The sequence below is a fragment of the mitochondrial genome of Lactuca sativa (genome assembly GCF_002870075.4).
Source record: "Lactuca sativa cultivar Salinas mitochondrion, complete genome".
Taxonomy (NCBI): domain Eukaryota; kingdom Viridiplantae; phylum Streptophyta; class Magnoliopsida; order Asterales; family Asteraceae; genus Lactuca; species Lactuca sativa.
This window is the reverse complement of record NC_042756.1, coordinates 165,001-192,500: the sequence shown is the minus strand read 5'-3', so window position 1 is coordinate 192,500 and position 27,500 is coordinate 165,001. Positions and strand designations below refer to the sequence as shown.

Sequence of the window (27,500 nt, the reverse complement as noted above, 5' to 3'; positions counted from 1 at the left end):
CACTGACACCATCTACGAGAAGGTGAGGTCGTCTTTATTTCCAGCCGCCATACGGTTCGCCTTAAAGCCTTAAAGACGGAGAAGGGGAGGAGCAGTTATCTATGTAATTACGGTCTTTGTTGGCCGGGGCGAGCACTCTCTTTTCTTTGTAAAATTCCGTCTTACCAAACAAGACTGACTTCTTACCAACCCGCGAAGGGTTGTGAGGCTGGACCAGGTACGAAGAATGAATCTATATCTGTGCACGGAAGGGCCGGCGGCCGCTCAACTGTTCGAGCGCAATGCAGTGGTATTGGTTCCGATTCGACAAAGGTAGAATGCCTGGTCGAAGGTCCAGTACAGTAGGTAGCAGGCGTGTTCGTTTTGGCTCCCGAGCGAGAACGAGAAAGAGGCGATGCACCATCCTTGCTGCTACGTACGTTGACCTTGACTTGACAGATTCATCCAATTGAACCCAAACTCAAAGGAGGACCACAAGCTCGGGGCTCGACGAAAGAGAAAGTCTCGGCATTAAGAAAATGGGGTTAGCTGTGAAAGAGGCATTCATTTTTTCATGAATATTCATAGCTGAGTCTACTAAAAGAGGGACCAGCTCATCGTAGTGATTAGAGGACACCTCTGATCGTTCACCTCTAATGTGACACGTTCCCTCCCAGTTTGATCAACGGGATCAGTCGGCTAGAGAGCGGGGCTATTCTTCTTCCGAGGAGACAAAGTAGTCTCTTGTACTGACCGAACCCTCAGTTCGGAGGTCTTCGTCAACATGTTACGAAGCTCCAGTCTGGCGGTCAACTTGATGCGGGAGAGGCATGAGTGCAGTTCGATCTTGTGGTGTATTCCTTTGTAGTGAGTAGGGCCTCTTTCTCGTTGATCAGTTCGCCTCCGCTCTATTGAAAGGTCTCCATTCCTACGGCGGTTTTGTCAATGAACCCGTGGATAAGTAGGCCTTTCTTGCAGACCGATCTTCTGCCGAGTTCCTTCCTTCGTAGTCAAATCTGATGATACGCTTTGGCGATGTTACCTACCAAAGAAAAGGCCTGCTAGGTGATCGAAATCGCTCAGGTCAGCGAGGACTCACTCACCTACTCCTTATCTAATACTTTCTTCTATCTACTGAATTAAAAAGGCGACCCGCCGCGCCGGGCTATAAGATAAGAGACAGCTGTTGTACTACTTGACTGGTAAGAAAGAGCTTCCGTAAGAACTGGAAGACTCTTGTATGTACGGTAACCCTATCTTCCGCTACTGGTGGACTGTTGCACATAAAGGCCGACAGAAGCAACCTTTCTTAGCGCGCTTTTCAAGCGCTTAGCTTCTGCTATAAAAAGGCGGCAAGGCCATAAAGTAAGTGAAGTTGCAAGCCTAAGCCAAGAAGGTACGAACGAAGTGACGGGCCCTTTTAGAGAGAGGGGGCGGCTTTCTTGTGGTAGTCATTGCGAACATCTCTCCTCTTCTCTTAGCGTGCACAGTTTGCTTACGCCTTAGGCACATCTATCTTTCTTAGTTTCACGCTGGCCTAATGAATTGAATATGAATAAAAGTCAGTCTTTTAGTAAGCGTATATAAGCAGCTGTTTAGTGTATAAGCAATTCTTTAGTGGTCGCACCGGTACGATGGAGGTTGGTTGAAGATGATGTTACGCGGCGTTCAGAACCAGTCTTGAAGTGAATGAATTAGAAAGAACGAAGAAGTAAGGAAATGAGACGACTCTTTCTTGAACTATATTATAAACAGACCTTCCCCTCCACACCAATCACGAGTTTTTCTCCATTCCTCTCATATATCGTCGTAACGCCCTTAATGCTAGGTTTTGAAAAAGACTTTTCATGTCATTCCCATTTAGGTCCGATTCGGATCCCTCCGTTGTTTCCTTTTCCTTCCGCACCTTTTCCTCGAAATGAGAAAGAAGATGGTACACTTGAATTGTATTATTTAAGTGCTTATTGCTTGCCAAAAATCCTACTTCTACAATTGGTAGGTCACCGGGTTATTCAAATAAGTCGTGTTTTCCGTGGTTTTCCCATGTTACAACTTCCGTACCAATTCGGTCGATCCGGAATGGATCGGTTAAACATTCCATTAGGGAGCCTGGTCTTGACTTTTCTGTGTGGTATTCATTCTCGTTCGGCTCTTGGAATCACATCCAGCAGTGGTGGGAACAGCTCGCAAAATCCAACCACTTCACCTACTTCATTGCCCCCAACCCTTTCTCGTACCTCTATTGAAACAGAATGGTTTCATGTTCTTTCATCGATTGGTTATTCCTTTCCGTTCGTATCTCTTTCTCCAATTTCGGTCTCGATTAGTTCACAAGATTGAATGGCCAATTCTCCTCCGGACCCTCGATTCGATTGTTTTCCAAGAATGTTGAGCCGGGTATGTAAGCCATGTATCTGGGAGGAACTTAAAAGAAGGGCTTTCGGTTTTTTTCACCCCGTTTTGTGGTCTTGCAGCTATTTAAATAAATAAGAATATAAAATTATATATATATATAATAAGACTTTTTTAGAAGAAAGATTCTATATATGTCCAATCCCCAGTGGTGGTGGGACCAACCAAGATGTATGTCGTCCAACCCAACCTCAGACTCTTTCTTCCCGACCTATTTGACTCTCTGGCCGCAGTTATAGTTATTTAGGTGGTATCCCGAGATTGAAGAGATCGAATTCCTCCGGGGAACACACGAAACAAAGATATGAACTGGGTAAATAGAAATGGAAAAGAGATGTTTCCAATTCATCAAAATGAGAAGCTTTTTCTACATCCATATGATCTACTAAAGTAGATCGGTATTGCCCATATAATAAAAGCAGATCTTGGTCCATGGAATCCCAAGAAGGTAAGAACTCCAACCTGTCCGATGCTTCTTCGGCCAAATACGATATACAAGTGGGACCTGCACTATGCGCAAGCTGTGCGAAAAACCGCTTCTTTTTTCCGGTTCTGAAACAACTTGGGCGAAATAGGGTTCTACCGGGAAACCATGGATTTTTTAGTTTTCGCCATTGGTTACTGGTTGAGCCACTGGAATGGAATGAGATAAGAATCTCTGGAGATCTTTCCTCTCCACTTACTCGTAACAGGCTTTCCCTCTGTAGAAGACTTCTTCCGAATGGCATAATTGGGAGATTGATTCCTCGATCTTCAAAGAAAACTGACTCCTCCTACTCCTTCTTCTCCTTTAGGATAGGATCGTCGTTGGTCCTTCTTTCACTAATGATCTAATGATCTCACCATTTTCTAGTAGTTCTCGCGAACGCGCGAGGGACTATCCTTTCTATCGCTTGCCCTTTCTTTTCACTCTCAAGACAAGGCTCTCTCTCTTTTATAAAGCGAAGCAAAGCGCATGGCGCTGAAAGCTCAATAAACACAGACGAACACGATGCAGGGCATAGCATAAATGAAACCGCTGATCATTTCATAAAACATATATGCTTGACCTTTCTCGATGCTTTTTTTGGGTGACTCACCAACCGACCCAGCAGTGATCGATGACAGAATGGTACGAACAAATCAAAGTCATTGGATTTGGTAGTTCTCCATGGACTTCTCTCTTTAGCCCTTTGTATATGTTCATAAATGGGTGTGCACCTCCAGATGGGCGGGGGCCGGCCTCCCACTCTCTTATCTTATGCAGCATTTATTAGCGGTTGGGTGGATCGTGCAATAAGCCTCTCTCGACCCTCCGTTTCTCATACGTCTTTATGAAAGCCTCTCGCCTTTCGAGATCCGGTCCATCATCAACTCAGTCAGATCTTCTTGTTTGCCCGCTTTGATTAGGCTTCCTTTAACGGATTTGATCGGCATTTCGTGCCTGCAGTCCTGCTGAATTCGACCTTTTATCAGGGTAGCGTAGTAAGGTTAGAGGCGCAACTAGAAGAGTTGGCCCTATTTCTCTTTTTTGATCAATTCGATTGCAGTCTCCGAAGTCCTTCTTGATCGATGGTCCCCATTAGCATTAGTGCTAATTAGCAGCCGCTTTTTTTGGAAGGCGAGATACTTATGTGTGACCGCGGATTCCACGGTAGCAGTAGTTCTAGCTCTACATTAGGAGCAGGGGGGCTCTATCTAAAGGAGGTACGGACCCCTCCCATAGTACGGTACGATGCAGCTGAAAAACTTAATAGGCTACCGCGGCTCGCTTCGCTTTTGTTGCGGAGCTCACTGCTTTTGGAGTAGTGCTTGCAGCTTGCTGCTTTCTGTTCAAGCGGAGCTCGCTGTCTACTCCACGAGTCGCCACAGCTTCGCCTACGCCACTTGTATATAGACAACAATAGCGCCCAAGATTTCCCCTTCGCGTAGTTCATTGAACCTTCCAACTTCACTCCGTGGCCTGTGCTAAAGAAGCGTGTCTTAACTAATTCCTTTGAACTCATTTCACCTATTCTACCTCTCGATATCTCCTCACCTTGCACCTTTTCTTTCTTTTCCTCATCCCATGATCCTTTCCCATGTCGTGGAAGTGAGCTCCTTCGTCGCTCCTTCATTCTTCATAACGACTATAACCAAGCTGCCAACCAATAAAGCAAGCACCTTCATGGACTGAGACCGTGGAAGCTCCGTTAGCACCTTAAGGCTGTCTTTATCCTGAGAACCCTCGGGAATATTCAGAGACTCGGCTAATGCTTCTAGGCCCACATTCGGAGACAGACCAAGCACCTCTCTTACCCACTCACTATCTAATAAACCGGACTGGCTTATTATCTGAATGAGATCGGAAAGAGAGGAGGTAGCCCAAATCTTCCAATAGGCGCATACGAAAGGTTCTGAAAGAATTGAAAAAGCTCTGAAAAATAAACAACCCGACCTGAGGAACTACCAACAACGGAAGAACTAGCAACAGCGGGAGAAACCGTTTCTAACCTCAGCTTCACCCCCTTCCTCGGGATTCTTTCTTTGATGATATGCCCTAAGCCCCTTTCAGAAGACCGAAGTCATTGGTGCTTTGCATAAGGGGTAAGAGCGCCATAAAGACTATTGGTACCTATCATAGACTTGACTCATTTTATGGGCTTGAATTCCTTTCCCCGAGTTAGAGGGGTTTTCTGAAGGTCTTCCTCAAGGGCCACTTGGTTCTCAAAAAGACTGTTACCCCCGGCCAGAGTAGAAGTAGGCAAACGGATGTTTCTGGGGGGAACTACGGGAGACGGAGACAGGTGGTTAGGCGAGATTCTAACTTCTGGCTCATCGCAATTCCATTTCTTAAAGTGCAAGTCCAGTTTTCTCTTTTTATGAAAGTGAAAGTCAGGTTAGCCCCTTCTTTCAATTCCAAAGATGCTCTCAAATTGCTGTTCAAGATTATTTTACCCTAAGGCTTCTCGCGGTCAGGCAAGCGTGGCAGAGCGTAGCATGTATCCAGCCATCCGAACTACTTACTGAAGGGCAAGCACCAACGAATTACTCACTTCATTCACAGCGCGGGGGAGAGACAGAGAGGGGTCAGTAATAACTCACAGCCGGGGTAAAAAGGTCCTACTTCCTTACTCACTCAAGTCATTGCTTTGACCGAACCATAGGCCGAAAAGAAAAGATTTTTTAGATACTTGTTACAGGCCTGACCAAGAGCGCAAAAGAGCTTTATTTAGAATTAGAGTAAGGGCACGCCATTTGCAATGCCTTTTCTTGCTTTCGACAGGACCCCCTTCCGACAGGAGAAAAAAGATTACGCCAATGCCAATTGCCAATGATATAGAGTTTCTAGCGATTACGACTATAAAGGGCAGGAGATGAATTAAAGAATCGTACTGCAACTGCTGAAGAGAGATCAGAGCTAGTACTAGAGGAAGCGATAGCGGACAAAAGAGCTCAGAGAGCAGTGCAGCTAAGCGGGAAGATCTGTGATCTATTTGAAAGAGCATATCGCAAAGACCGGTATATTGCACATACTGATTGATTGATTGTATAGATTGAGTCTCAATTAGAGAGTTATGATATATCTATAGTACCCCCGCCGATGAGACTTTCCAGCTCGAGGCTAGAAGCTACCAACACTTTAATACAAACAAAAACAGAAATCGGAATTCGTGGGGCCCGAGGCCTTACAGAAAAAGATCGATGAACGATTAAGCGAGACTTTGCCTTAGAGACCAATGAAATGAGACCAAGAAGCTTTATTACACAAAAGTTCTTTGAAGACCTTTTGCTTCTGCTTCCCTGCTTACTATTGCTATCACCTCAACTGCTTTGACCTGCTCACTTAGAGTGAAGATCAATAATGGGCGGAAAGGAGTTCACACAAGACCACAGAGCGAGAGAGAGAGCCTTCGCTTACCTGTTTAACCGTGCCCTCCTATCACACCTATCTCCCTTTTCCTTCAGTCACATCCAGTCTCAGTTCTGCTTCCAACTACCGAGCTTGGACGTATAGCAAGATTGAATAAGAGATATGGCATACGGGAATAGTATATGAAATCACAAAGGCTGGAAAGAGACTGGAGAGGAGCGTGGAAAATACTTAATAAAGCACCTTAGCAATTACTAGTAATGCCCCTATCGACCTCAGTCTTGTTTTTTGCTAGCTTTAGTCTAGAACTAGACTATCTCATTAAACGTCGAATATCCCTATGATGCTAGCCAGTGAAAAAGGAAGGAGTCTACTTCTTTGCTGGCTTGACTCCAGAACTAGTAGAGGAAGGAAGCGATGATCGGTCTATCCCATTAAGCGTAATCCCGCTAGCCAATGAAAGGACTACTCTTCTTGGACTGTGAGCGACGACACCAGATCAGAGCTAAGTGAGAGACGATAAATGCGATTAAACTGCTTTATAACTGCTCGATTTATAAGTCTTGCCTAAGTCCTAGACTTGAATGAAGCAGCCTGGCTGAAAGTCGTATTTGCTTTTGCTTTTCTTGTTCTCTTTTCTTAGTTAGGCCCAAGAAAGTACAAGATATAGCTTGACTAATATACTAAGATGATAGCTAGAGACTAGAGATGAGAGTGCAGGATCTAGATTTGTAACAAATATTCGACTTTGCTTATGCAAATTGTTATGTACCAAAACCAAAGAATATCGTCGATGGGATACAAAAAAAGAGGATCCTACTTCGCTCATGCACCGTCTTTTCACCCTCCTACCGCTGGTAAAGCTAGCAGTCTAATAAAATTTCTGCATGTTAAGACAGCACACTAGTACATTTTCATTGACCACTGAGACCAACCCCCAAGCCCGGTCTTTGAACTAATAAAGATGGCATAGTAGAAAACTTCAGACTGACTATCATCGCGCTTGAAGTCCACCCAAGAGAGTTCCCCGGCTTCTCGTGATGAGCGCAGCGCAGCAAACGGTGTTTGCGCCAGAGGAGGGTGGTGAGAACCGTTGAGCCATTGGCTTGCTGAGCTTTTCTGATTTGGGTTTCTCACCCACATCACCGAGAGGAGGGCTTTTTTCGTTATAGAAAAGAAAGGTCAATGAAAGGATTCAGTAATGACGCCATGCATCACCATTGAGTGCTGTGCTGAAGAGAAAAAAACCGAAAAAAGTTCCCCACATTGGGAGAGAAAAGAGAAGACTGCGGTCAATGATCAATTGTGCACATCCTTTTTGGATGGTCGGCTTAGAGTGAAAGCATACGAACATAGACTTTGTGACTGACTTCGCCGTATAAGCATATCTTCACTGAAAGTCATTAGGGCTGCTTTTGCCCATGCCATGAATGAGAGTGAGTCCAGTCCATCTTCCTTCCCTGGATATGCTGTGTCCTCTACATTCGCTTCGTCCTCCGCCTCTACTGCGCAAAGATTTTGATCCCCCGTTTAGTGAGTCGTGAAAGCACCTACCTTATGTTTAGACGTATTGGTTTCAGTGAAAAGCCAAATAGAGAGTTTTGCGTGTGCCTGCTTTAGTAAGAGTAAGGAAAAAGCTTGAAAAGCGTACTTGCTTTAACAACGGAAAGAGGTTCCTTCAGCGGTTCAGCTTTAGGTCTCGGTTCAGGTGCTTTTCATGATTGTGGTGTTTGATTGGGCACGGGCGTTCCTGTCCTTACTTAGAGGTCAAGTTGCCACCTGTCTATCGAAGGGGGATTTCCCAGCCTATCTCGGTATATGTTACCGAAAGAAGGAAGAAGAATCTAATGATTTCCCTAATTCTGTGAGAAAGAAAAACCAGTTTGTTAGAGCTGGGGCAGAGAAGCAATCAACAGAATGGGTCCCTGTTGTTCACAAGTGAAGGCACTGAACGGATCAAGATCTCGTAAATTCATTGTCTTTCTTGATTCAAATCAGAAAGAACTTCTTTCGCTATTGAAGCCATGCCTGAGCTGTCAGCTTATTAGCATCCCTCTTCTGCGTTAGGAATTGTCCGAAAAGGTTCGATTGAATCCCATGCTTTCATGGTCCCTATCTCTGCCCCGGCACTGGCCGACACGTAGGTCTATTCCGCGCTTTCCTAGGTGCGCATCTCCATCTACTAAAAGTAGGGGTGGTTGCCATAGATAGATTGGGTCATTCGTAACCAGAGCAATAACCGATGCTACAGCATAAACTAAAGCTATACGTGGCGGCCCCTAAAGGCGTAACTGACAGGTTCTGTTTTATCTGCCCATCCGAGTCATCCCGTACTCCAAAAAAGCAGAGGTGAGGTCCGGAGAGTGGGACGGATCTACCTGGCCAAGGTGCCAATGTCAAGTGGTTATCCGAAGTGTTGGAATATGCTCTACCTACGGTACCTAACTAGTCTTTCTTTTCGGTAAGTAAGAATACATTGACCGATGGAGGAGAACCCCCGAAGTAAACATAAATGAAGGGGCATACCCCACCCCAGGCAACCAAACAAAGAACTCAAGACACTCCCCGAGCTCTAAAATAAAGAAACTAACCTATGGAAAAAATTATTGAAATTAGATTACGATTACAAAGGCTAAAAATAATCCAAGTTTCTACGTAATCAAAAAGAGCCTAAGGATTAACCGAAACTAAGCACATACTAAGCCCAATAAGACACATTGGCCTAGATATACATGAGGCCAACTGAAAAACAGGTATACACATCAAATAAACTAGGATGAAACATAGGATTCGGTGGATGATTCGGCATCCTTTATTAATTGCGTATATAACGGTAGCCCTTCCTAAATAGTTTTTGAGTAGGCTAGGAAAGAAAGAAGAAATGATAGAGCGAAATGGGTTGGTTGCCCAAAGGGCTATCTGATCTGATCATGGGGGGATAGCACAAGGGCTTAAGGCATTGGTTTGCTAAATCGACATACAAGAAGATTGCATCATGCATGGGTTCGAATCCCATTTCTTCCAGTCTTTTCCTACTGAACACTTTCCTGCTCAAGATAGGGTACTAGAAAGGGATCATACGAAGGCTATGTTCTTTTTTTAGATCTAGCCTGAATGACTCCTAAACTAAAGGTTTTCATTATATCTAAAGTGTGCAGTGAGGGATCTTTATATTATAGGTAGCCAGTCTTTACTTCACTCGACCCAAGCAATGCCCAAAGAGTCCCATGCCTTTCTTGGTCGGACCAAGCCAACTGGCGATTTCCGACAAGTCTTTCCTAATTTTTAGAGCAAGAAGCGGAACTACAGGAAAGCTTTCTTTATCTTTATGGATAACCAATTCATTTTCAAATATAGTTGGGAGACTTTACCCAAGAAATGGGTAAAAAAAATGGAAAGATCGGAACATGGGAATAGCTCTGATACCAATACGGACTGCCCATTTCAATTGTTGTGCTTTCTTAAATTGCATACCTATACAAGGGTTCAAGTTTCGATCGATATTTGCGGAGTTGATCATCCCTCTCGAAAACGAAGATTTGAAGTGGTCTATAATTTACTGAGTACTCGGTATAACTCACGCATTCGTGTACAAACCAGTGCAGACGAAGTAACACGAATATCCCCGGTAGTCAGTCCATTTCCATCAGCCGGCCGGTGGGAGCGAGAAGTTTGGGATATGTTTGGTGTTTCTTCCATCAATCATCCAGATCTACGCCGTATATCAACAGATTATGGTTTCGAGGGTCATCCATTACGAAAAGACCTTCCTCTGAGTGGATATGTGGAAGTACGCTATGATGATCCAGAGAAACGTGTGGTTTCTGAACCCATTGAGATGACCCAAGAATTTCGCTATTTCGATTCTGCTAGTCCTTGGGAACAGCGTAGCGACGGATAATTCAGAATCAGAATAGGTCCAGGGGACAAATCAATAGGAAATGTAATTTGCTTCGTAAGAAGAAGAATTCACTTCTATGAAAGACTTTCACGGGAATTGTCTTGATCGTCGGGTATCATTTTAAAATAAATAGGAATAAGTGTTATCGCCTGCAATTCTTCCCAGTATGGAATGAGTAAAGAATCAAGCTACAAGTCTCGATCTATACGAAAGGCACTGGTTTTTTTCTTTCTTTCGGTTTCATTGATAGCAGAATATCCTGACTCTATAAGGGCGCTAGCGCTTTACTAATAGAATAGAAAAGGGGCCTGAAAAAGTAAGAGGCTGCGCTGCTACTCTAGGCTCGCTTCTTCCCGCCCCTTATTGAAAACGAAACTAACGAGCAATCAAACAAACTAAAGCGCTAACGTTATATTACTTAGTAAAGCAACCTTTCGCGCTAGGCGCTCACTTTTTTTTTCTGGGTGGAAGCTGGCGGCGGGGCTTGCTTAACCGGATACACGGAATTGGGATCTCTGTCACATGCAAATCTTTCTATCGGGAAAGCCTTGCTTATTCAATTCATTCAAAGGGCTGATTATTTAGAACCCTGCTCATAAGATAAGTAAGAAAGCGTTGGTGGGATCGGCGGGATGATGATGAGTATCTAAATCAATAAAGACAAAAAAGAAGAAATGGCAAGAGAAATTGAATATCGATGGAGGTGCATTGCCGATGTGGAAAACAGGGCAGGGATTCTCTACAATGACACTGTAGACCAATTGAAAGGGATGTAGCGCAGCTTGGTAGCGCCTTTTTTTTTGGGTAAAAAATATCACGGGTTCCAATCCTGTCATCCCTACCTATTCTTCTCCTCTGGGCAGTCACGAGGGATCCATTGAGATCGATTCGGACATACATAATTTTCATTTTCTGAGACTATATGCATGTTTAGTATTGGGGGTACAAAAAGAAGCCTTTTCTTTTTAGTCGTATCTACTGTGATAAAAAAGCGTTCTTAGTTCAGTTCGGTAGAACGTGGGTCTCCAAAACCTGATGTCGTAGGTTCAAATCCTACAGAGCGTGATTCTGTTCTTGTTAGGTCTAATTAGAATTCAAGAACTTCACTCATTTGAACAGCAACCTTAATTGAACCTCCCGCGGATCAAAAAAAGGAGGAAGTCAATAAAAAAGAGATGTTAATGAATCAAAGGTCCAACTGATCGCCGCGTCTGTCTTGTAAATATGCAGTTACGAATAATCCAGCCAAAAAGTAATAGGAATTAGACCTAACACGATTAAAAATAGAAAAACTTCAATCATTTCTATTTATTTGAAAGGGGAAAAAATATAGGGTTCCAAACCTAAATAAACATCCGAATCGCCCATGAACCTCAATGACCAAGAATTGGCAATTGACGCGGGAAGGAACTCTAGAATACCTGGAATCTCACAGAAAGATTTCTTTTTGAAAATTGTTCATTCAATGAATTTCTAATAAGTCTTCCTCAGACCAATAAAGAGAGCTGGGGTTATAGTTGAAGCCACCAAAATAGAAATAAGTAGTTCTATTATAATAGGCATGAAGGAGCTAAATGAGATACGTTTTTATATAGTTATAATAACTAGAACTCTTTTAAAAAACTTACCTAAGTTTCCAGATACGAGGATAATAAAAAATACCAATTGACAGTTTGTTTTTGATTCATCAGTTATTAATATAAGGCACTAACAAAGATAGAGTGACAGAGGTATAAAAAAAAAAAACATCATCTGTTACATCTACTCATCCCACGATTACGAATCAACAGACCCCATTACCGAGATATGGCAACTCTTTTTTTTTTTTAAGTCATAGTAATAATAACTGTGTCGTCTAACTTCATTCACAAAGAAATGGTGTAAGCGGAAGGGAAGGCGTGAATCCTCGATCCTAGCTAGTTTGATCTGTCGAAATAAGGTTCCCGGTTGGCTTTGTATGAAGAAGCCTCTCTTTCTAGCCCTAAGTGAGCCATAGATTGTGAGTGAGCTCTCGGGGAGTAGAGATCGAGCGTAGAATACCAGTGGAAAAATTCTTTCTTTATTTCAATTTTTGAAAGGAAAAAGCGGAAGAGACGCTTCTCGCAAGCAGCAACCATCCATAGCGAGAGAGATCCCTTGTCTTTGTCGCCTACCTATGTCTAGAATAGCACGATAGAGGCCCTAATCTATAGCAAGAGTCTAACCGCCTGCATTGATGGACTGAAGCAGGAATGAGAATAACCTAGTCTCCTTATGATTCTGAAGTGAAGCAATGGAAGAGAGGAAACAAGCATAACTGGGAACCATCTACAGCTTGAACACTCCTTCTTGCCTTTCAATCTCGACCTACGCTTGGAATAGTGGCTTTCTTGTAGTAAATGAATCCGAACATATAGGTAGCAACTATCTCGAAATGGATAAGTAAGCTCCCCCATTTTTGAATGAGTATGGGTGAAAGGCCCGCTTTCACCTACGACTTTATCATCAGAGGTTTAAAGAGGTAGTGATTCTAGGACTAGAGGGAAGTTCAAGTCGACCAATGTGATAGGCGAAGAACTAACTTCTCTGGTGTCCGTCAAAGGATTCGGAGGTAGGGGATGACCTGTAATTAATCTGGCTGTTCGGGTTAAAGGGAAGGGCCTCGCCGAAATCATCGGCTTTCTGCCCAACGCCACGGCCGTGGCCCTCTTATTTAAGAAGATTCCCGGATGTATAAGGCCAGCATAGGCTGAGTCTAATTCACCATCCCGGGATTTAGTTCTGACCATAAAATGCAACTCTCATGCTTGGATGGAAGGAGCATTCAATACTATCGAGGTTGGACGGAGGCGCCTCTTATCGGTCGGGAGTGAGTTGTGAATTCTGGTGATAAGGCTTGTGATGTTCGATCTAAGATATTCGGAATAAACGGATAGAATTGTTGGCTTTCTCAATAGCTTTATCGGCCGGAAAAGCAGCTCCTAATTCCTATCTCAGTAGCTTCATCTTCTTCGGGAGCTGAGAATGCTTCTGCTGCCGAACCGGGAGGGACAAAGAGGCTTACATGCCTTATTTAAAAAATGGAAAACACGTCTTTCTGGGTGGGGGTATTAAATCCTTAACTTCCCTAATTTTAATTTAGTGAGAAAGCGCGTATACTTTAAGGAAGGCGGCGTATTTCACCCCTCATCCGGAGTAGTTTAGTTAGTTGTCAATAGCTTGTGATTCGGAGTTGTCGACCCGTCATTTCCAGTCAAGTAAAGGAGCATCTCCCTCTTCATCGCGGTCGCTCAATACGTTGTATCGATAGAGTGACATTTGCCTTACCCCCCCTCTACCCGAGGGATCAATAAGCAACCGGGTGACGGGCGAACCACATCTGTTCCAATTCCAGAGGCTTTCTCCGATCGAAGTCGGATCAAATGCAAATATTCGATTCCAGAGGAATCGGTTTGGGGGGAACCTCGGGGATTGGGTGTTCGAAGATTTCGATGCCTTCTATTCCGGTCAATGAACCGATATTGTGAGGGAGCAGCTAACCAATCTCATTTATCAGAGAAGTCCATCGGTTTAGAGATTAGTTCATGCTCTTTCATCCCCTCGTTCAAGGAGTCGGAGATGGCTTGGCAGCAAGCGTAGTGGCAGGCAGGCGATAGGATGTTACAGGATAGGCTTACTAAAGCTCGTGTAAACAAGATTTATAGGAGAGAGGGTGAGTTCTCCATCTATCTTAGGAAGGTCTTCTGTCTTTTTTCAATTCTATATATCTCTTTTTGATGTTCGAGATCGCCTCCGTGTGGTTCATCCTAAGTAGCTAATCGAATATGCTTTTGTCTCTTGGAATCGTATCACCCATGGCGAGGGTCTCGTATAATAGAATAAGAGAACGGTTGCTTTTAGGAGTGCTCTTTCTCGATTTCGGAAAGGAAAAGCTTGGTTGCAGGAAACAAAGTCTAACTAGAAATTTCTTAATTAAGAAAAGAAATAAAGAAAAGCCGCGTTGAAAGTCTTGCTTATTTTCTCCTCCATCTAAGTAAGAGAAGGGAAGGTTGAAGCTTATAGGTAGTATAAAAGCGCTAATAAGGGAAATCATGCTACTTAAACTATATGCTTAACACATGCAAGTTTAACTTTTCTAATAAAAAAGAAGCGGGGTAGAGGAATTGGTCAACTCATCAGGCTCATGACCTGAAGAGTGTAGGTTCGAATCCTGCCACCTTTCTTGTGAATCATCCTCTTACCACAGTAAGAGATGATGGAAATAACAAAACATAAATTTTGAAATGAGACGACTCTTTCTTGAACTATATGAATTGTTTCATTATTCGTTATTTCTGGGTCTTTTCATTATTATCATAGAGCAAAAGCTCTATAAATGTTGTTATCGATTTAAAAATTTTCTAGTGTTCTATTTAGACTTACATCACGATATCTTTTTCTTCCTCATTCTTATTTTGGTTTTCGTCTCACGGATCTTGGTTCGCGCTTTATGGCATTTCCACTATAATAAGTGTAGGGATTCATGGGTACCTAAGATTGAGAAAACTTTTTCCATTTCTACGTGTATTGTTTGTTTCTATATGTATTTCACAGGGGTCGTGCAAATAGCGCAATGCGCTGACAATCCAGATCTGGAATTGCGCTTAGGCCCACCAGGAACGCCCCTAGAAAGGGGGGAGTCTCTTCCTAATCTAAATGAACTGCCAAAAATAGTGTATGAACAACGGATTCAAATTCCAAACAATAAATTTATCAACGTTGAACTTCAGGACAACGAAATGGCTTCTCTAATAAATCGACTTCCTAAGGCAGAACTTCAAGACGTAATTAGGGCAGACTCCATTCTAAAGCCACTAAAGGAGTTCAACGCAGAGCAACAAGCCCAATTAAGGGATATAGCTATTCGACACTTTGAATTCAAAAATGAAATCATCGCCAAAATGAAATCCCTTTATCCCAACGATGAATGGGAATTGACAAAAGTCATTCGAGAGAAATTCTTTCAAGGACGACAAAAAGATCGGGAGTCTTCCTTGGAAGATCTCCAAAGGATGCTTTCCGCTTTAAACGAACAAGGAAAATCCGCAAGTTGTTCCAAAAGACTCCGATATAATATTTCCTATTGGAATTGGAAAGAATGAGAATTACTATTTTCTATACAAGTCTATTCTACTTTGTACTTGGTCATGCAAGAGATCCCCCCCGAAAACATAAAAAAGTAGATTCGCTACCTCTGAACGGAAGGGCCCCCGTTATGTAGTTTTTTTCGCTGAATAAATGAGAGAGAGTGGGAGGGCGGGTCTCTTCTCATTGGGCCCGCTTGGGTTATGGTTGGGGCACGCCCCACTGAGGTTTTCTTAAGAAATCATATCAGAATGCTATTCTCCGCTCATCCATCGGAGAGAGGAACAGCCCTAGCTGAGCTTTAACTCCTCGATTCAAGAAGAGTTCAAGGGTAGGAGGAGAATAAGAGGTTAGCAACGTACGAACGTTTTCCAAGCGAGCCATGGGAGTCTAGGTTTTGCGAACTAGCCCGGACCGGAAAAGAAGCAAGCCTGTATAAAGGGTTAAGTCCAATCATTCTCCTCAATTTAAATCGGGCATAACCGTGGGGGATAGGACATAACTCCCGTTGTTTAAGGGTAAAAGGTTCATGAATAAGGTAGTTAAGAAAAAAGTGGGGTTGGGAAGGGAAGAGCGAAAGGCTTAGAGCTTTTTTTCAAGCAGCCTACTCTGTGTTTGGGTTAACTATTGATTCAATAATAGCGACAAGAGCTTTTTCTTTCCTTTCAAAGAGGCATTCGATGCCATCATCATTGACTTATGCCTCCTCAACCTATCTGGAGTAGGTCTTTGCCGAGAAGTCATATATTATTTACGGGATAGAAAGTCCGTATAAGAAGATCGCCCGGGAGGGGGTTTTGCCACTAAATGCTAAATCGGATACTGTCTCCGAAGATAAATAACTAGGCTTTTTCGATTCACCAGTCGCGGAAGCTGAATTAAGAAGATAGGCCGCTGAAGGGTCTGTCTCCCGATCGGATGCTGTCCTTCTCAAGCTCAAGATACCCGATTTGGTGTTCGTAGATAGCACCTGACAGAGTTTAGTCAATTATCACGGATGAAAAAGTTAGCGAGCACAGGAAAGAGAGAACAGCTAGTCAAATTACAACCTTCTTCAACTGCTGAGTCAACCCTAAAAGTGGATCTGGCATCAAGCCTATCCCTTTAACCTTTTTCCGGGATCAAGTACTACTTATAGAAATAGAAAGCACCAAAGGTAAGGCGGGTTAAGTTAGGGCATCAGTTGCTTCAACTAAAGAATCAGTCAAAACGAACCCTGAAACTAAATCCGCAACAGAGCGAGTAGCCAGGTGTGAATGTTATGGATCTAGCTCTTCACGAGCAGCAGAGCTAGACAAGCAAGCAACAAGGCTTCAGCCGGGTGTTTATCCTGATGAAATAGAATATATGTATATACAGGCTCGCTACTACTACTCGAACTACCCGAGACAGAACCAGACTTGCGTAGGAAAGAAAACAAAGTAAGTCCTCTCCTTAGCTCTTAGGCTAGCTCGAGGGGAACTGCTGGCAAAGAATCCATGCTGGGAACAATCTCTCTCCGCTTGAATGTTCTCGCTTCCCTTGCCTTAACCCGGCATTAAAAGGCTCGTCACTTAGACTCTTCATCTTAGCTTGTAGCTGTTCGATTGTCCTCTGATTCTGCTCGGATCTTGTCCTGTGATGAAAAGGAACTGAGCTTCTGACAATGCCGATAGGAAATGAGATGATTACTAGTTGGAACTTCTATCCCGATTTGGCCTTTGGTCCGCTTTGTTGGGGTTTTGAGGGGTTTCTCCTTAGCGACCTATCAATATTAGCTTGGTACTTTCGCACGATCGGTACAAGCATCCGGTAGAGTTCTAGAGGAAAACCTATCCGAAAAAGTAAAGTGCAGTTGATTTCGCTTTTTCCTTCTTGTTTGGCAGGAGCAACTCCCCGCATAGAGGTTTGTTATGGGCATCGAGTGTGAAAAGTGTTGGATGGGACCGATAGCATGAGAGCATGATCCCCAAGCTTCTGATACGAATGAATAAGAGACTGAAGCATAATTTAATTACCAATTAGACTAGTAGTAGAAGACTGAAGCTACTGAGCTAGCGAGTTAGCGCAACAACTTACTGTCTTGTTTTCTTCGCTGCTTATTTTTTTTTTTTTACAAAAGATTAAACGAAAGCGGTTGCTAATGCTTGTAGCTTGCTTCTGTCCTTAGTCAATTTTGGACTGAAGCTGTTCTGACTGCCGTATCTTTTTTGAACCGAATACCTTCCTCTGTCATCTCTGGTCTGTCTCTTTTTGAGAGAAGATTTTATACCACGCCTGACTATGAAGAGCTTCGAGTCTATCGGGAGAGGATGTGGTGGTAACCCCCTCTCGTCTAGAGCCGGGCGTCCAGCCGTGTAGGAAGACTCACCCTAGCCACTATAGCGACCCCACCCCCAACTCTAGCTGAGAAGCACCCTCCATCCACTTCCCCTTTTCCGTGTGCCCAAAAGCCCGCCCGGTTTATGAGCCCATTTCCGATTCCCTTACCCAATCTCATGAGAAGCAAGCCCAGCAGGCCCTACCTTAAAATGTCCCCAGACAGCCAGCCCTCACCAGGCTGCTAGCATTGCTAAATGCTCCGCCACGAAGCAAGCTCTCCCGAATACGACAGATGCGGAAGTGGGGAAGCCGGAAGTGGCTAAAGAAGTCGGAGGAAGAAAGTAGTTGGACAACTGTATACACGAGGGTACATTAGTCTTCTGGGAATTGGCAACATTGACAGAAAGGGGAAAGGGTAGGAATACACTTTTTTAGGTGTAGCTATACTAAAGTAGTTGGCCTAACCTTCGGTTCCCGTAACCAAGTTTTTCTTTATCATTCCTTATGTACTTTTTCTTACTTCATCCATACTTTTTTACTTTTTCTGAAGTGTGGGGCAAACGGCGCCCTCTACTTCTACTTCTAACTAAAGGCGAAGAGCCGGCATTGCAAGCAAATAGAGAGCCTCCGCCCGTTTGATCGGTTGCGAGCCGGAAAGCGTACCGGCAGTTTGAGTCGCGAAAGGGCCGCTTGCTTCACTTCATTTTTCTAGATATTATTCTATATAATAATATATTCAATTCTATATCTATCTATAAACAAAAAATAGATATAGAATCTTTTTCTTTTTCCAATTGTTAATTCCTGGGGAGAGGAAGAAGCAGATAGAGCAAAGGCCTCCTCTTTCCGTTCGCTCTTCCCGAAGTGAGCGAATTGCATGTAGAGATCCGTAGGGGCTTATAGTTTAATTGGTTGAAACGTACCGCTCATAACGGTGATATTGTAGGTTCGAGCCCTACTAAGCCTACCTTTTCACCTCCGGTGGCTTCTCTTCACCTCAGTCAAAGTACCCACCAGCCTGCAGATCTCAATCTAGCGACGGCATCTGTAACCACACTGCTGCCGCTGCCCTTCGGGCACGCCTCCTAAGCTTATCACTAACCTACGCTCTTGCAGCATGCCCCCTTCGGGCAATACGGTGTAATACGCGATGCAGCCGAGCCATCGCTCTTCGATCGCTATATTCTTGCGATAGCGAGATTTAGCAGTAGCGAGGGGAAGGCGTGGTTCATACTCTAAGAGAGAGTAGATGCGAAGGTTCGGATCGAAGATCTTCGCGAGACAGCCCCCGGGCACCATAGCATGTCGGGAATAAGGGGGGACTTACTTCACGTAACCACTCCCTTGGGTGTTGCATAAGGACTTCCCGGATTTTGTCAAAGCGGCCTGGAGAGGGGAACAAGGTTGGAATGAAGCTGTTGATGGATTCAGAGACCGTGTGACTAGATGGAATAAGGAAGTGTTTGGAAATATGAAATAGAAGAAGGAAATTTTGTACCGAAGATTGGATGGCATTAACCGAAAGCTTGCAGCTGGCGCTTACTACCCTGAAATTGACAGACTGAGAAATGATCTCTGGCTTTAATTGGAGGGATTGCTGGCTCAGGAAGAAGTAATGTGGGTTTATAATTCTCGTTGCAATTGGTATAAACATGGAGATCGTAATACCCGGTATTTCCACTCTTTAGCTAGTGCAAGACGGAAGAGAAATAGGATTGAAGCTATAAAGCTTGATAATGGGGAATGGTCATATGATGCCAAGGAAATCATGGAGATGGGTACAAAGTGATTCGAGACTCTTTACACGGATGAAAGCGATCGGGATGTGAACTTCTCTTTTGGATGCACCTATCCCTCTATTGATCAGCACTTGTTAGTTGGCGTTGGGAGGGGAAATCAAGCAAGCTCTTTTCTCAAAGCCCCGATTGAATCCTTTTTTTCAAAGCCAGTGGAACCATGGTGAAATCCGTCTTTCTTGATCCTAGTGTTGTAAGACAGGTAAATGCCACGCAAATTGTTCTTATTCCTAAGGCTCCGACCATCAGAGATTTTCCATCAGTCTTTGCAACGTCATCTATAAGGCAAAATCATTACTAACAGGTTGAAGAGCATTATGCCCCTCGTTATAGCTCCGAATCAATGCAGCTTTGTTAGGGAGTACAGATAATATTCTTTTTGCGCAGGAGATCATTCACTCCATGAAAACATCTAAAGGGAAGAGAGGGTACATGGCCATGAAGATTTATTGAGAAAAAGCTTATGATCGCACCAAATGGAGTTTGATCTTCCATTGCTTGAAGGAGTTGCAGCTCCCTGAACACATACAATCTGTCATTCGTGAATGTATTTCCTCCCCGCGGATGAATCTCTTGTGGAATGGTCTTAGAGCTAATGATTTTGTTCCTTCACGTGGTGTCAGACAAGGGGACCCGTTATCACCATACCTCTTTGTACTGGCTGTTGAGCGGTTGGGTCATCTGATACAAAGTGAGGTTGATCTGGGTAGTTGGCTACCTTTTAGGCTGCATAAAAAAGGTACGGCCATATCCCATCTGTTTTTTGCTGATGACTTCATCTTATTTGCTGAAGCAGACATGGAACAAGCGGGTACTGTGAAAGCTATACTAGATGACTTTTGTGAAGCGTCGGGGGGCCTCCAAATCCAGGATTTTATTCTCACGGAATGTGCACCAAAAGGAGATCAGCGATTTTCTTTAGTTCCAACAAGGGATGCAAGCAAAGCAAGGAAATAAGTCCCTCGCCCGAGAGGCTACTTTGTCTTGCCGATAGCCTAGAAAGAAGAGGCATCACGAATTAAGAGCTTCCGACTAGAGGAAACACTTGTACTAGCAGAAGATACATTCGCTTTGTTCGCTATGATTGGATTTTTGATCTGGTGGTACATGGCGCCAGAACCATTACTACTGGCACCACGCGCGCTTAGCGCACCAGACCTTCCAACGGTTCCTTCAGTAGGGGAATAAAGTTGTCTTATCCCCCTTTTTCATTTTAAAGAAAGCATTGAAGAGGAGGTTTAAAAAAAAAACGACTAGTAAGAGCAGGAAAGAAAACTCAATTGAGAGATGGGATTCATACCCAGGCAAAGGGAAAGCTAAAGCAAAAGGGCCAAGAAAACCCCTGCTGCAAGACCGGATCGGATGCCACAACCGGATTAGAAGCAGTTGAGTAGAAGAGACTAAGAATAAAACTTTGCTAGCTTTCGTTTTTTTGACACTTTTTATTAGAAAGAGTCCAGAGATCGGAAGGAACCTCACATAGGCAACTCCGATAGGCTCAGCAGATACGGTGGGATTGAAAGAAGAAAACGGCAATTCCTATCATCAAGAAACTAGGGCTTCGGCTCCATCAATGAATTAGTTTCCCCTATAATTGCTATTCTTAAAACCCTCAAAGAGCATTCTTCAAGCGGGGTACGCCTCAGGGCGAGACTAATCCTTCTTACTAAAGCATAAAGAGCCGCTCATTCAAATGTGAAGGGATCGGTGTAGAACTCAACCTCGAGCCTCGTGCGTATAAAATAACTAAGCAACTACTTTTAAGAATTAGCTGCGGATGCAGGTGCGTATGAATACTGAAAGAGTAAGGAAGTTATACGGGAAAAGACTCCTTGGTATGAAAGCTGGTAATTAATTTCACTCTGTATCGAGATGGTATACCCAACCGGATCTTCTTTCTCTGGTTTCAAACCCCCAACCGGTAACCAAAAGAAGCAAGCTTCGGTAGTGGTAGTAGCTTCAAAGGAATTGGTAGTAGGTCTTGAATAGGAAAGCTTTCATAATGTATGAACTAAACCCATGTTGAAGAGCTTGAATTCTTCAGTAAAGGAATCATAACTTGTTGACGCAGACCCAGATATAGGCTTTTCTTCGCCCGTGCATATGGCAGTTTCAGTCTCGTCCTGGCAATAGAGGGCGTGCCATAACAGGAAGGGCTATGGGGTTTGGAGTTTAAGCAGGAACTGGCCCAACCAAGCTTTGCACCTTTTGTTGGGGACAAGTAATCCCTTTGCTTTGTAGTTCTAGTTGCGGATTCCCGGATAGCTATAGTTTCACTAGCAAGTTTCGTAAGCCAGAAGAAGGCCAGTGGGCAGGAGGAAGGTCGGTCTGTCTGACCTGTTGATGCATCACTCTTTATACTACGATATTATTGTATTAAACCTACTTTCTCGGAATATCTTTTTTCACCCAGCCCAGCGTGTCGACGTCATCGGATGCCAACAAAAAAAAGTGTAACTATCAAGCGCTAAACCGGATCTAGACTATCATGGAAACAAGGAGAGGGCACATTCTTATCTGGCCTGGCTGGGATCGTTCACCATAAAGGTAAGGGTCCTCGGGCAAGGCAGCTCACTCATCAACAACAAGTTCTGGATCGGATGATGCCCCTTTTTATATGGCTTTTTTTTCTGCTTCTTCTTTCTCTTCAAGTTCTATCGATGCCCAACTCATAGGGAAGCATGACAAGGGCTTATTCTCGACTATTTCCAATATCAACAAGGTAAGGCGAGGAGGCTCTTTAACTAGACCCCGGGGCTACGCCCGTTTCTGCTTTAGTAGTTGTCTCTATTTCTCTGGTACGGTTGTTTCTGTAGTTGCAACAATCCCCTCTTTCTTATAGGATCCATTATCCGGGATATTGACTTTCTAGATAAGGGGAACTAGCTCACTAGCCAATAGGAGTCTAGGGCGGAGTCGCTAAACCTTCTTTCTTCTTTTTCCGGTGAGTCGGAGACAAAGCACCTAGATAGGGGCCCGTAACGGCACACTTACTCTATGGCAAGAGAGAGAACATAAAGGGCATCAAGGGGGTCATCGGATCGGATGGCAAAAGCGCATATAGAATTGATTGATCTTTCTTCCTAGCCTAGTTCAATGATTCCATTATATAAGGGAACTTCTTTCCCATGCCCATGCCCGGCTGCTCGTTCAGTCATTCATTCCATTCTGTCTTAATTGCTTTCTAAAGGCGGTAATCACATAGCAAGGTTGCCAGGTCGTCTCTCACTAACAGAATTTCCTGAGGCTGAGTCTCCGCCCATTGAGGAGTCTCTTTTTTATTCTGTTTCGACAGCTTTTTCTGTTTTCGTTTTTGGTGTCCCACCTATAAAGATCGATTTTCTAGTTGATGGATATTGACCACTAGTGGCACACTCGATAGATTCCTCATCTATACCTTTTGATGGGAAAAGAAGGTCTCGAGCTCCAGTTGAATCCGGAAAATAAGGTTAGGGAGTCGCACTAAAGGCGGAGGAAGAAGCCCCTAACGCGGTCAAGTCTTGCGCGGCACTATTGGATACGCCAGTTGAAGATGCCCCATCAATAGCAAGAAGAGAAAGAGCATACTCGTCTGTCTAGAAAGCAACCCTGCCCGCGTCGAAGACAAGTCTGGCATCGGATGTCTATAGTGCTTGAACAAGTCTGTCATCGGTGGGAAAAGAGTGAGCTCAATCTGTCTCTGGTGGCGCTCATGTTGGCAAATCCATATTGTAAAGCCGAGAGGTAAAGAGCTCCAGTGCATTTGAAACTGGTGATGTAGCTGCTGAAGCTTTCTTTGTGGCAGTCGTAGCAGTATAGTAGATAAGAAATCTCCTTCTTAGATATATGAACCGAATGCCGGGGCAGTCTGGACTAGATTGATTAGAAGTCAAGTAATCGGAACTTGAACAAGGAAGGGGACATGGAATGCCTTCTTTATCGCTCTCGCCTCTGAACCCAGCGTCCAAGTCCACACATTCATCGGATGGGGCTCACTCATCAACAACTAGGCCTCCGTCACGTTCTGTTTCTGAATCAGGTTAGGATACGGCTCTAGAAGCTTCTGCTTTCTTGTCTCATGAGAGGCCGTATAAAATGCTTCCGTGAATGGAGCAGCAGAAATAGCTACTAGATCGGGAAGTGCCTTAACTACGAAATTATCTCTTTCTGTCACGTAGGGAAAAGATGCTGAGGCTCCTTATGCTTTCCTTTCAAGTCGAATGTCAGAATCAGGTAAGGTAGCTTATGTCATAGGAACAACAGGTGGGGACCTAGCCCCCGGCGACTTAGGGGATAATACCTAGTATATCTATTATCAGGGATAGTGAACATGATAGAGAGTGAGTGCCAAAAGGCATTTTATGAAACTATTCTTTAGTCGCAAGGTTCTTGAACTCAGGCTTAGGCTTAATTTTATCCCGGAACTCTATCTGTTTAGAGAAAGAAAACCTAGTCTGTTCTTCTCCAGCGGAGAATGCCTTATTTGATTGCTTTTATATCCCTACTAGTTTCCCTCTGCTATATGAATCAATATAGGAGAAGTTGAACAAGCAAGGTAGGGAATGACTGGCACTACCGATCAAGTCTTTCAAGCTAGATTCCCTATTATAGTAAGTTCTTCTCCCGCGGGAATGGCTCTAGCATTGAAAGCTCGAGAGCTAATTCGTTAGAGACGTGGCAGACGCAGAAGTAGTCGGAATTGGTGCTGTGGAAGTCTTTGGGGCAGGCGTATCCGTAGGGGCCACTATATAGTAGGCAAGAAGTAGGCACAGGATAGCTCCTATTGATTGAATCAATCGTACGAGTGCTTGTGTTCAGGTAAGGCCCAAGTCCTTATGCTTAAACTTCAAGTGATGCCCGGGAGTCAAGCAGTTATGGGAAAAGCGGATTCCATATCTTTATTACTAGTTTTGTCTGGCAGTGGAAGTATAGTCATCCGCAACAAGAGAGAGACACAGCGCGGTCGAGTGCCCAACTCTTTCATTCTTCGCGGTTGAGTCATCAGTGATCGTAAGAGAAGTGGCCTAGTTTATCGGATATCGGATTCCGTGCCTTTACCACTTAGCTTTGAAGTTGAATGCCAAATAAATAGGATAAGGCCTGGGCCAAGACGCCTTAAGTCATCGGGTGAAGCACCTGCAGATAGGGCACCTCTTTCTCCTTTTCTTTGCCGGGAAGTAAGTAAAGATAGATTCCCTTAACTATGGTTCACCTTAAGCTTTCAAGCTCAACCTAGTTGTTCGGATATAAGACTTTCAGTCAAGAAGCAATCCCTCTACCTCTTCTACTATGTGAACGAAGACTGTGTCAAGTGAAGTTTCAACTAGGAATTCGTTAGCTCACCTCAGCCAAATCATCGGAACTCTCACAATAAGGTACGGAAGTTTCTTCGGCAGTAGCCGCAGTTTATCCAATAGAAAATGTCGTTGTAGCTGTAGTCGCAGTAGGGGAAAGTTAATCATACCTAGTTCAGTCTCCAGGTTCAATAGATGCCATGCCTCTTTATTCCTAGTTAAAGCGGGAAAACAAGGTCTATCACTCCAAGTGAGCTTGCCCTGGCATCTCTGTCAAGTGAATTCAAAACAATTAGAAAAAAAGTCCGTCTGAGAATGTAGTAAGAAGGTATCTATACCAGGCATCTCCGCGAAAGTCTAATTATCAAGTAGTTCAAACAAGAGAGGCAAGCGCCTTATATATAGGGCACTAGCGCTTCGCCCACCACACCACACTTCCTCGATCTCGCCATAAGATCTGTCTTTGATGCCCCCGAATCAATAGGCCCCACCGCCGCTCGAGGATAAAAAGAATAACATGAATAGACAGTGGACGTCTTTGCGTGCTTTGCTTAATCTGGTTTGGTTGAGAAGTAAGGTAGGACAGAGCCGCCGTTTGAGCCCTAAACTATAGAGGTCGTTTCAGTGGGTGTCCAGTGAATAGAAAAATACCTTTACCAGGAACAGACCACCTTTTCTTTTAGACGATTGAGAAGTGAAGTTGAAGTCTCGAAGAAATCCGGGGAAGAAGTTTAAGAAGGTTCGGGAGCTACCCCAGTAGTAATAGGAGTTGTCGCAGAAAGTCTTTCTCTTTCTTCTTTATCTCAAGTCAGTCTGTAGAGGGATGGTACAGAGATAAAGACTTCTTTCACTCTATCTTCTATTTATCCTATATCTGCAGAAGCTGTTTTAGGATTAGTTGCGGGATAGCTATATAAAGAAAACCCGGGTAGCCGCAGCTTGAAAGTCTAATATGAAACTAGCATTTCGACAAGAGAGAAAACCCTAACCCGGTGAGTAAGAGAATAAATCCCCTTCCTTCTTTATCAGATTATGCGAACCCTGACTTTAGAGAAAGAACCTATTCGAAGGTAGTTGCAGTTTGCCCGGGAGTAGTTGCCGGAAAGGTGTCACCTTGTTTAAAATAGATCCGGATTTAATAAGTGTTCTTATTATAGCATATTCGAATTCATTATTCTCTGTCTCAGTCTTAGAACAACCCGGGATAATAGCCCCGAGGTAGCAGCTTGCCGATGGCATTGAGATAGATCGGTGGTTGGCTTACTGCTTGTTTATGCTTACTCCCACAGCAGCTGCCCCTTCTATCCCGTACTAAGAGACTTCTCCCACAAAAGATCGATCGAAGGCCCAGGAAAGTGAGTGCCGCGAATTCCGTTGCCAGTCAAGATCAAGAGTTGTCTGCTCCGGGTAGGGCTCGCTCCGGGAAAGGAAAGCTTTGGGCGGAGAGTTCTTCGCATTGAGTGAGGGTAGCTTCAGAGACTCATTCATTTTCATTTAGAGACTCAATGGAAGCTGTTTATTGTTCTAAGGAATGGGAATGAATTCTCTTCCTTTAGGAATAGAGTAGGCAGTATAAGTGGTTTTCTCTTCTAGTCGATCTCTATAAACAAAAAGGCATGGGCAATAACCCGCATCATATGCTGTAGACCAGTGGGCACCCCTCAGCCCTCGGATTTGGCAAATGCAGCCAGAGCCGCCTTAGCCTTACTGGCACCTCCGAGAAGTCTACCGCATGTTCATGATGTTCATGCGCAAGCAAGTGTCAGCGGCTCATTCTGAATAAATAAAAGAAAAAGAATCGACTTAGGGTATGGGTTCTGAAGAGGGCTTCTCCTTTCGCAGTTTGGTCTTCTTCCGATCCGAGGAGCTCAGGGCTCTAAGCTAAGTACTTGCGCTTCGTACCAATATATATTCTCGTTACAAAAAATGAAATGATGAAGGGGCGGGTTGGCCTTACCTATATTTGATAATATAAATGGGAATGCGGCCAGTCCAAGATCCAAGATTGGATATACAGTAAAGATCTTTTGGCAGAAATCAAAGACAAGGGTCTGAAATCTGAAAGAGAGGAGAAGGAATTTTAACAAAAGGGCGACTTCCTGATTCATTCCACATTTCACATTCCCCTGGGGTACCCCCTTTGCTACTCGTACTCGTAGATTGAAAAAATTCTGTCAGCTTCGCAGTCGGGCGCTTTCCCACTTCCTTTTTAGCTTTGTGCTTCATTACTAGTCCTAAGGCATCTTAAACACGAAAGACGGGGACCAACCCTCTCTCTCTATCTGAGACATCTCAGCGGTAGTTCTTCTCAATCAGCGACCTAGCCACGTGTAAACAAGGAATTTCGTCAATCTAATATTATCTAATAGTAGTAGAAAAATAGCATCGGTGTCTATTACTATTAGAAGAGTTGCCTCCCCCAGATAGCCTAACCGAACAAAAACTGAAACTCTCAGGAAATAAGCAACCTAAGGCTATTTGTTATGATTGGTAAGTTCCCAGCTTCATATATCGATTTATGCCTTGATAGACTCCTTGAGCACCCTTGGAAAGAAGGAAAGCGTTCATCCCAGACAACTCCGCAACTACAAGACGGTATCCTCTCCTTAGCGTAAAGCACCCCCTTGGATTCATCCGAAATCGATTCCGATTCAACCGCAAATGCTCTTTCCAACTCCCTCAATAAACGCTAGCATGCAGCTCCCAGAGCTACCATGAGGTAAGAGCTCTCACTAAGCTTCCAAACCAGGAGGACTCACGAAGGGGTCCAGGATAGGCAAGAAGGGAGGGGCAGCCTCCCTGAAAAGTAAAGAGCGGGTTGTCCCCTCTTCAACATTTCTACTACTTCCTTGTCTCCCCCTTTTCAGGGATCTCCTTGTTCTCTTTCAAAATTTTCCTCCATA

General features: G+C 43.9%; 3 protein-coding genes and 5 non-coding genes across 8 annotated transcripts, besides 4 other annotated features; 7 read left to right on the top strand and 1 right to left on the bottom strand.

Moving 5' to 3' along the window:
• Nucleotides 1-9,533: part of a repeat region (first copy of large repeat R) that runs on past the window's edge.
• On the top strand, nucleotides 1,699-2,319 carry ccmB (cytochrome c biogenesis B). The gene has a single exon. The coding sequence runs from the start codon at nucleotides 1,699-1,701 to the stop codon at nucleotides 2,317-2,319; it is 621 nt and encodes a 206-aa protein (YP_009652425.1).
• Nucleotides 2,631-3,119, bottom strand: rpl10 (ribosomal protein L10). Its single transcript has one exon. The coding sequence runs from the start codon at nucleotides 3,117-3,119 to the stop codon at nucleotides 2,631-2,633; it is 489 nt and encodes a 162-aa protein (YP_009652424.1).
• Nucleotides 3,136-3,254: a dispersed repeat (second copy of repeat X-08).
• Nucleotides 9,156-9,247, top strand: trnS-GCT. The gene has a single exon. It is a non-coding gene; the product is annotated as a tRNA-Ser (tRNA).
• Nucleotides 9,534-9,551: 18 nt separating the features above from the next.
• On the top strand, nucleotides 9,552-10,124 carry nad9 (NADH dehydrogenase subunit 9). Its single transcript has one exon. It carries the CDS (start codon nucleotides 9,552-9,554, stop codon nucleotides 10,122-10,124), a length of 573 nt encoding a protein of 190 aa, YP_009652423.1.
• A 766-nt stretch (nucleotides 10,125-10,890) lies between these two features.
• Nucleotides 10,891-10,965, top strand: trnP-TGG. The gene has a single exon. It is a non-coding gene; the product is annotated as a tRNA-Pro (tRNA).
• Nucleotides 10,966-11,115: 150 nt separating this feature from the next.
• On the top strand, nucleotides 11,116-11,189 carry trnW-CCA. Its single transcript has one exon. It is a non-coding gene; the product is annotated as a tRNA-Trp (tRNA).
• Nucleotides 11,190-14,251: 3,062 nt separating this feature from the next.
• trnM-CAT lies at nucleotides 14,252-14,325 on the top strand. The gene has a single exon. It is a non-coding gene; the product is annotated as a tRNA-Met (tRNA).
• Nucleotides 14,326-14,516: 191 nt separating this feature from the next.
• Nucleotides 14,517-14,604: a dispersed repeat (second copy of repeat X-11).
• Nucleotides 14,556-14,620: a dispersed repeat (first copy of repeat X-13).
• Nucleotides 14,621-18,421: 3,801 nt separating this feature from the next.
• Nucleotides 18,422-18,495, top strand: trnM-CAT. Its single transcript has one exon. It is a non-coding gene; the product is annotated as a tRNA-Met (tRNA).
• Nucleotides 18,496-27,500: the final 9,005 nt, after the last annotated feature.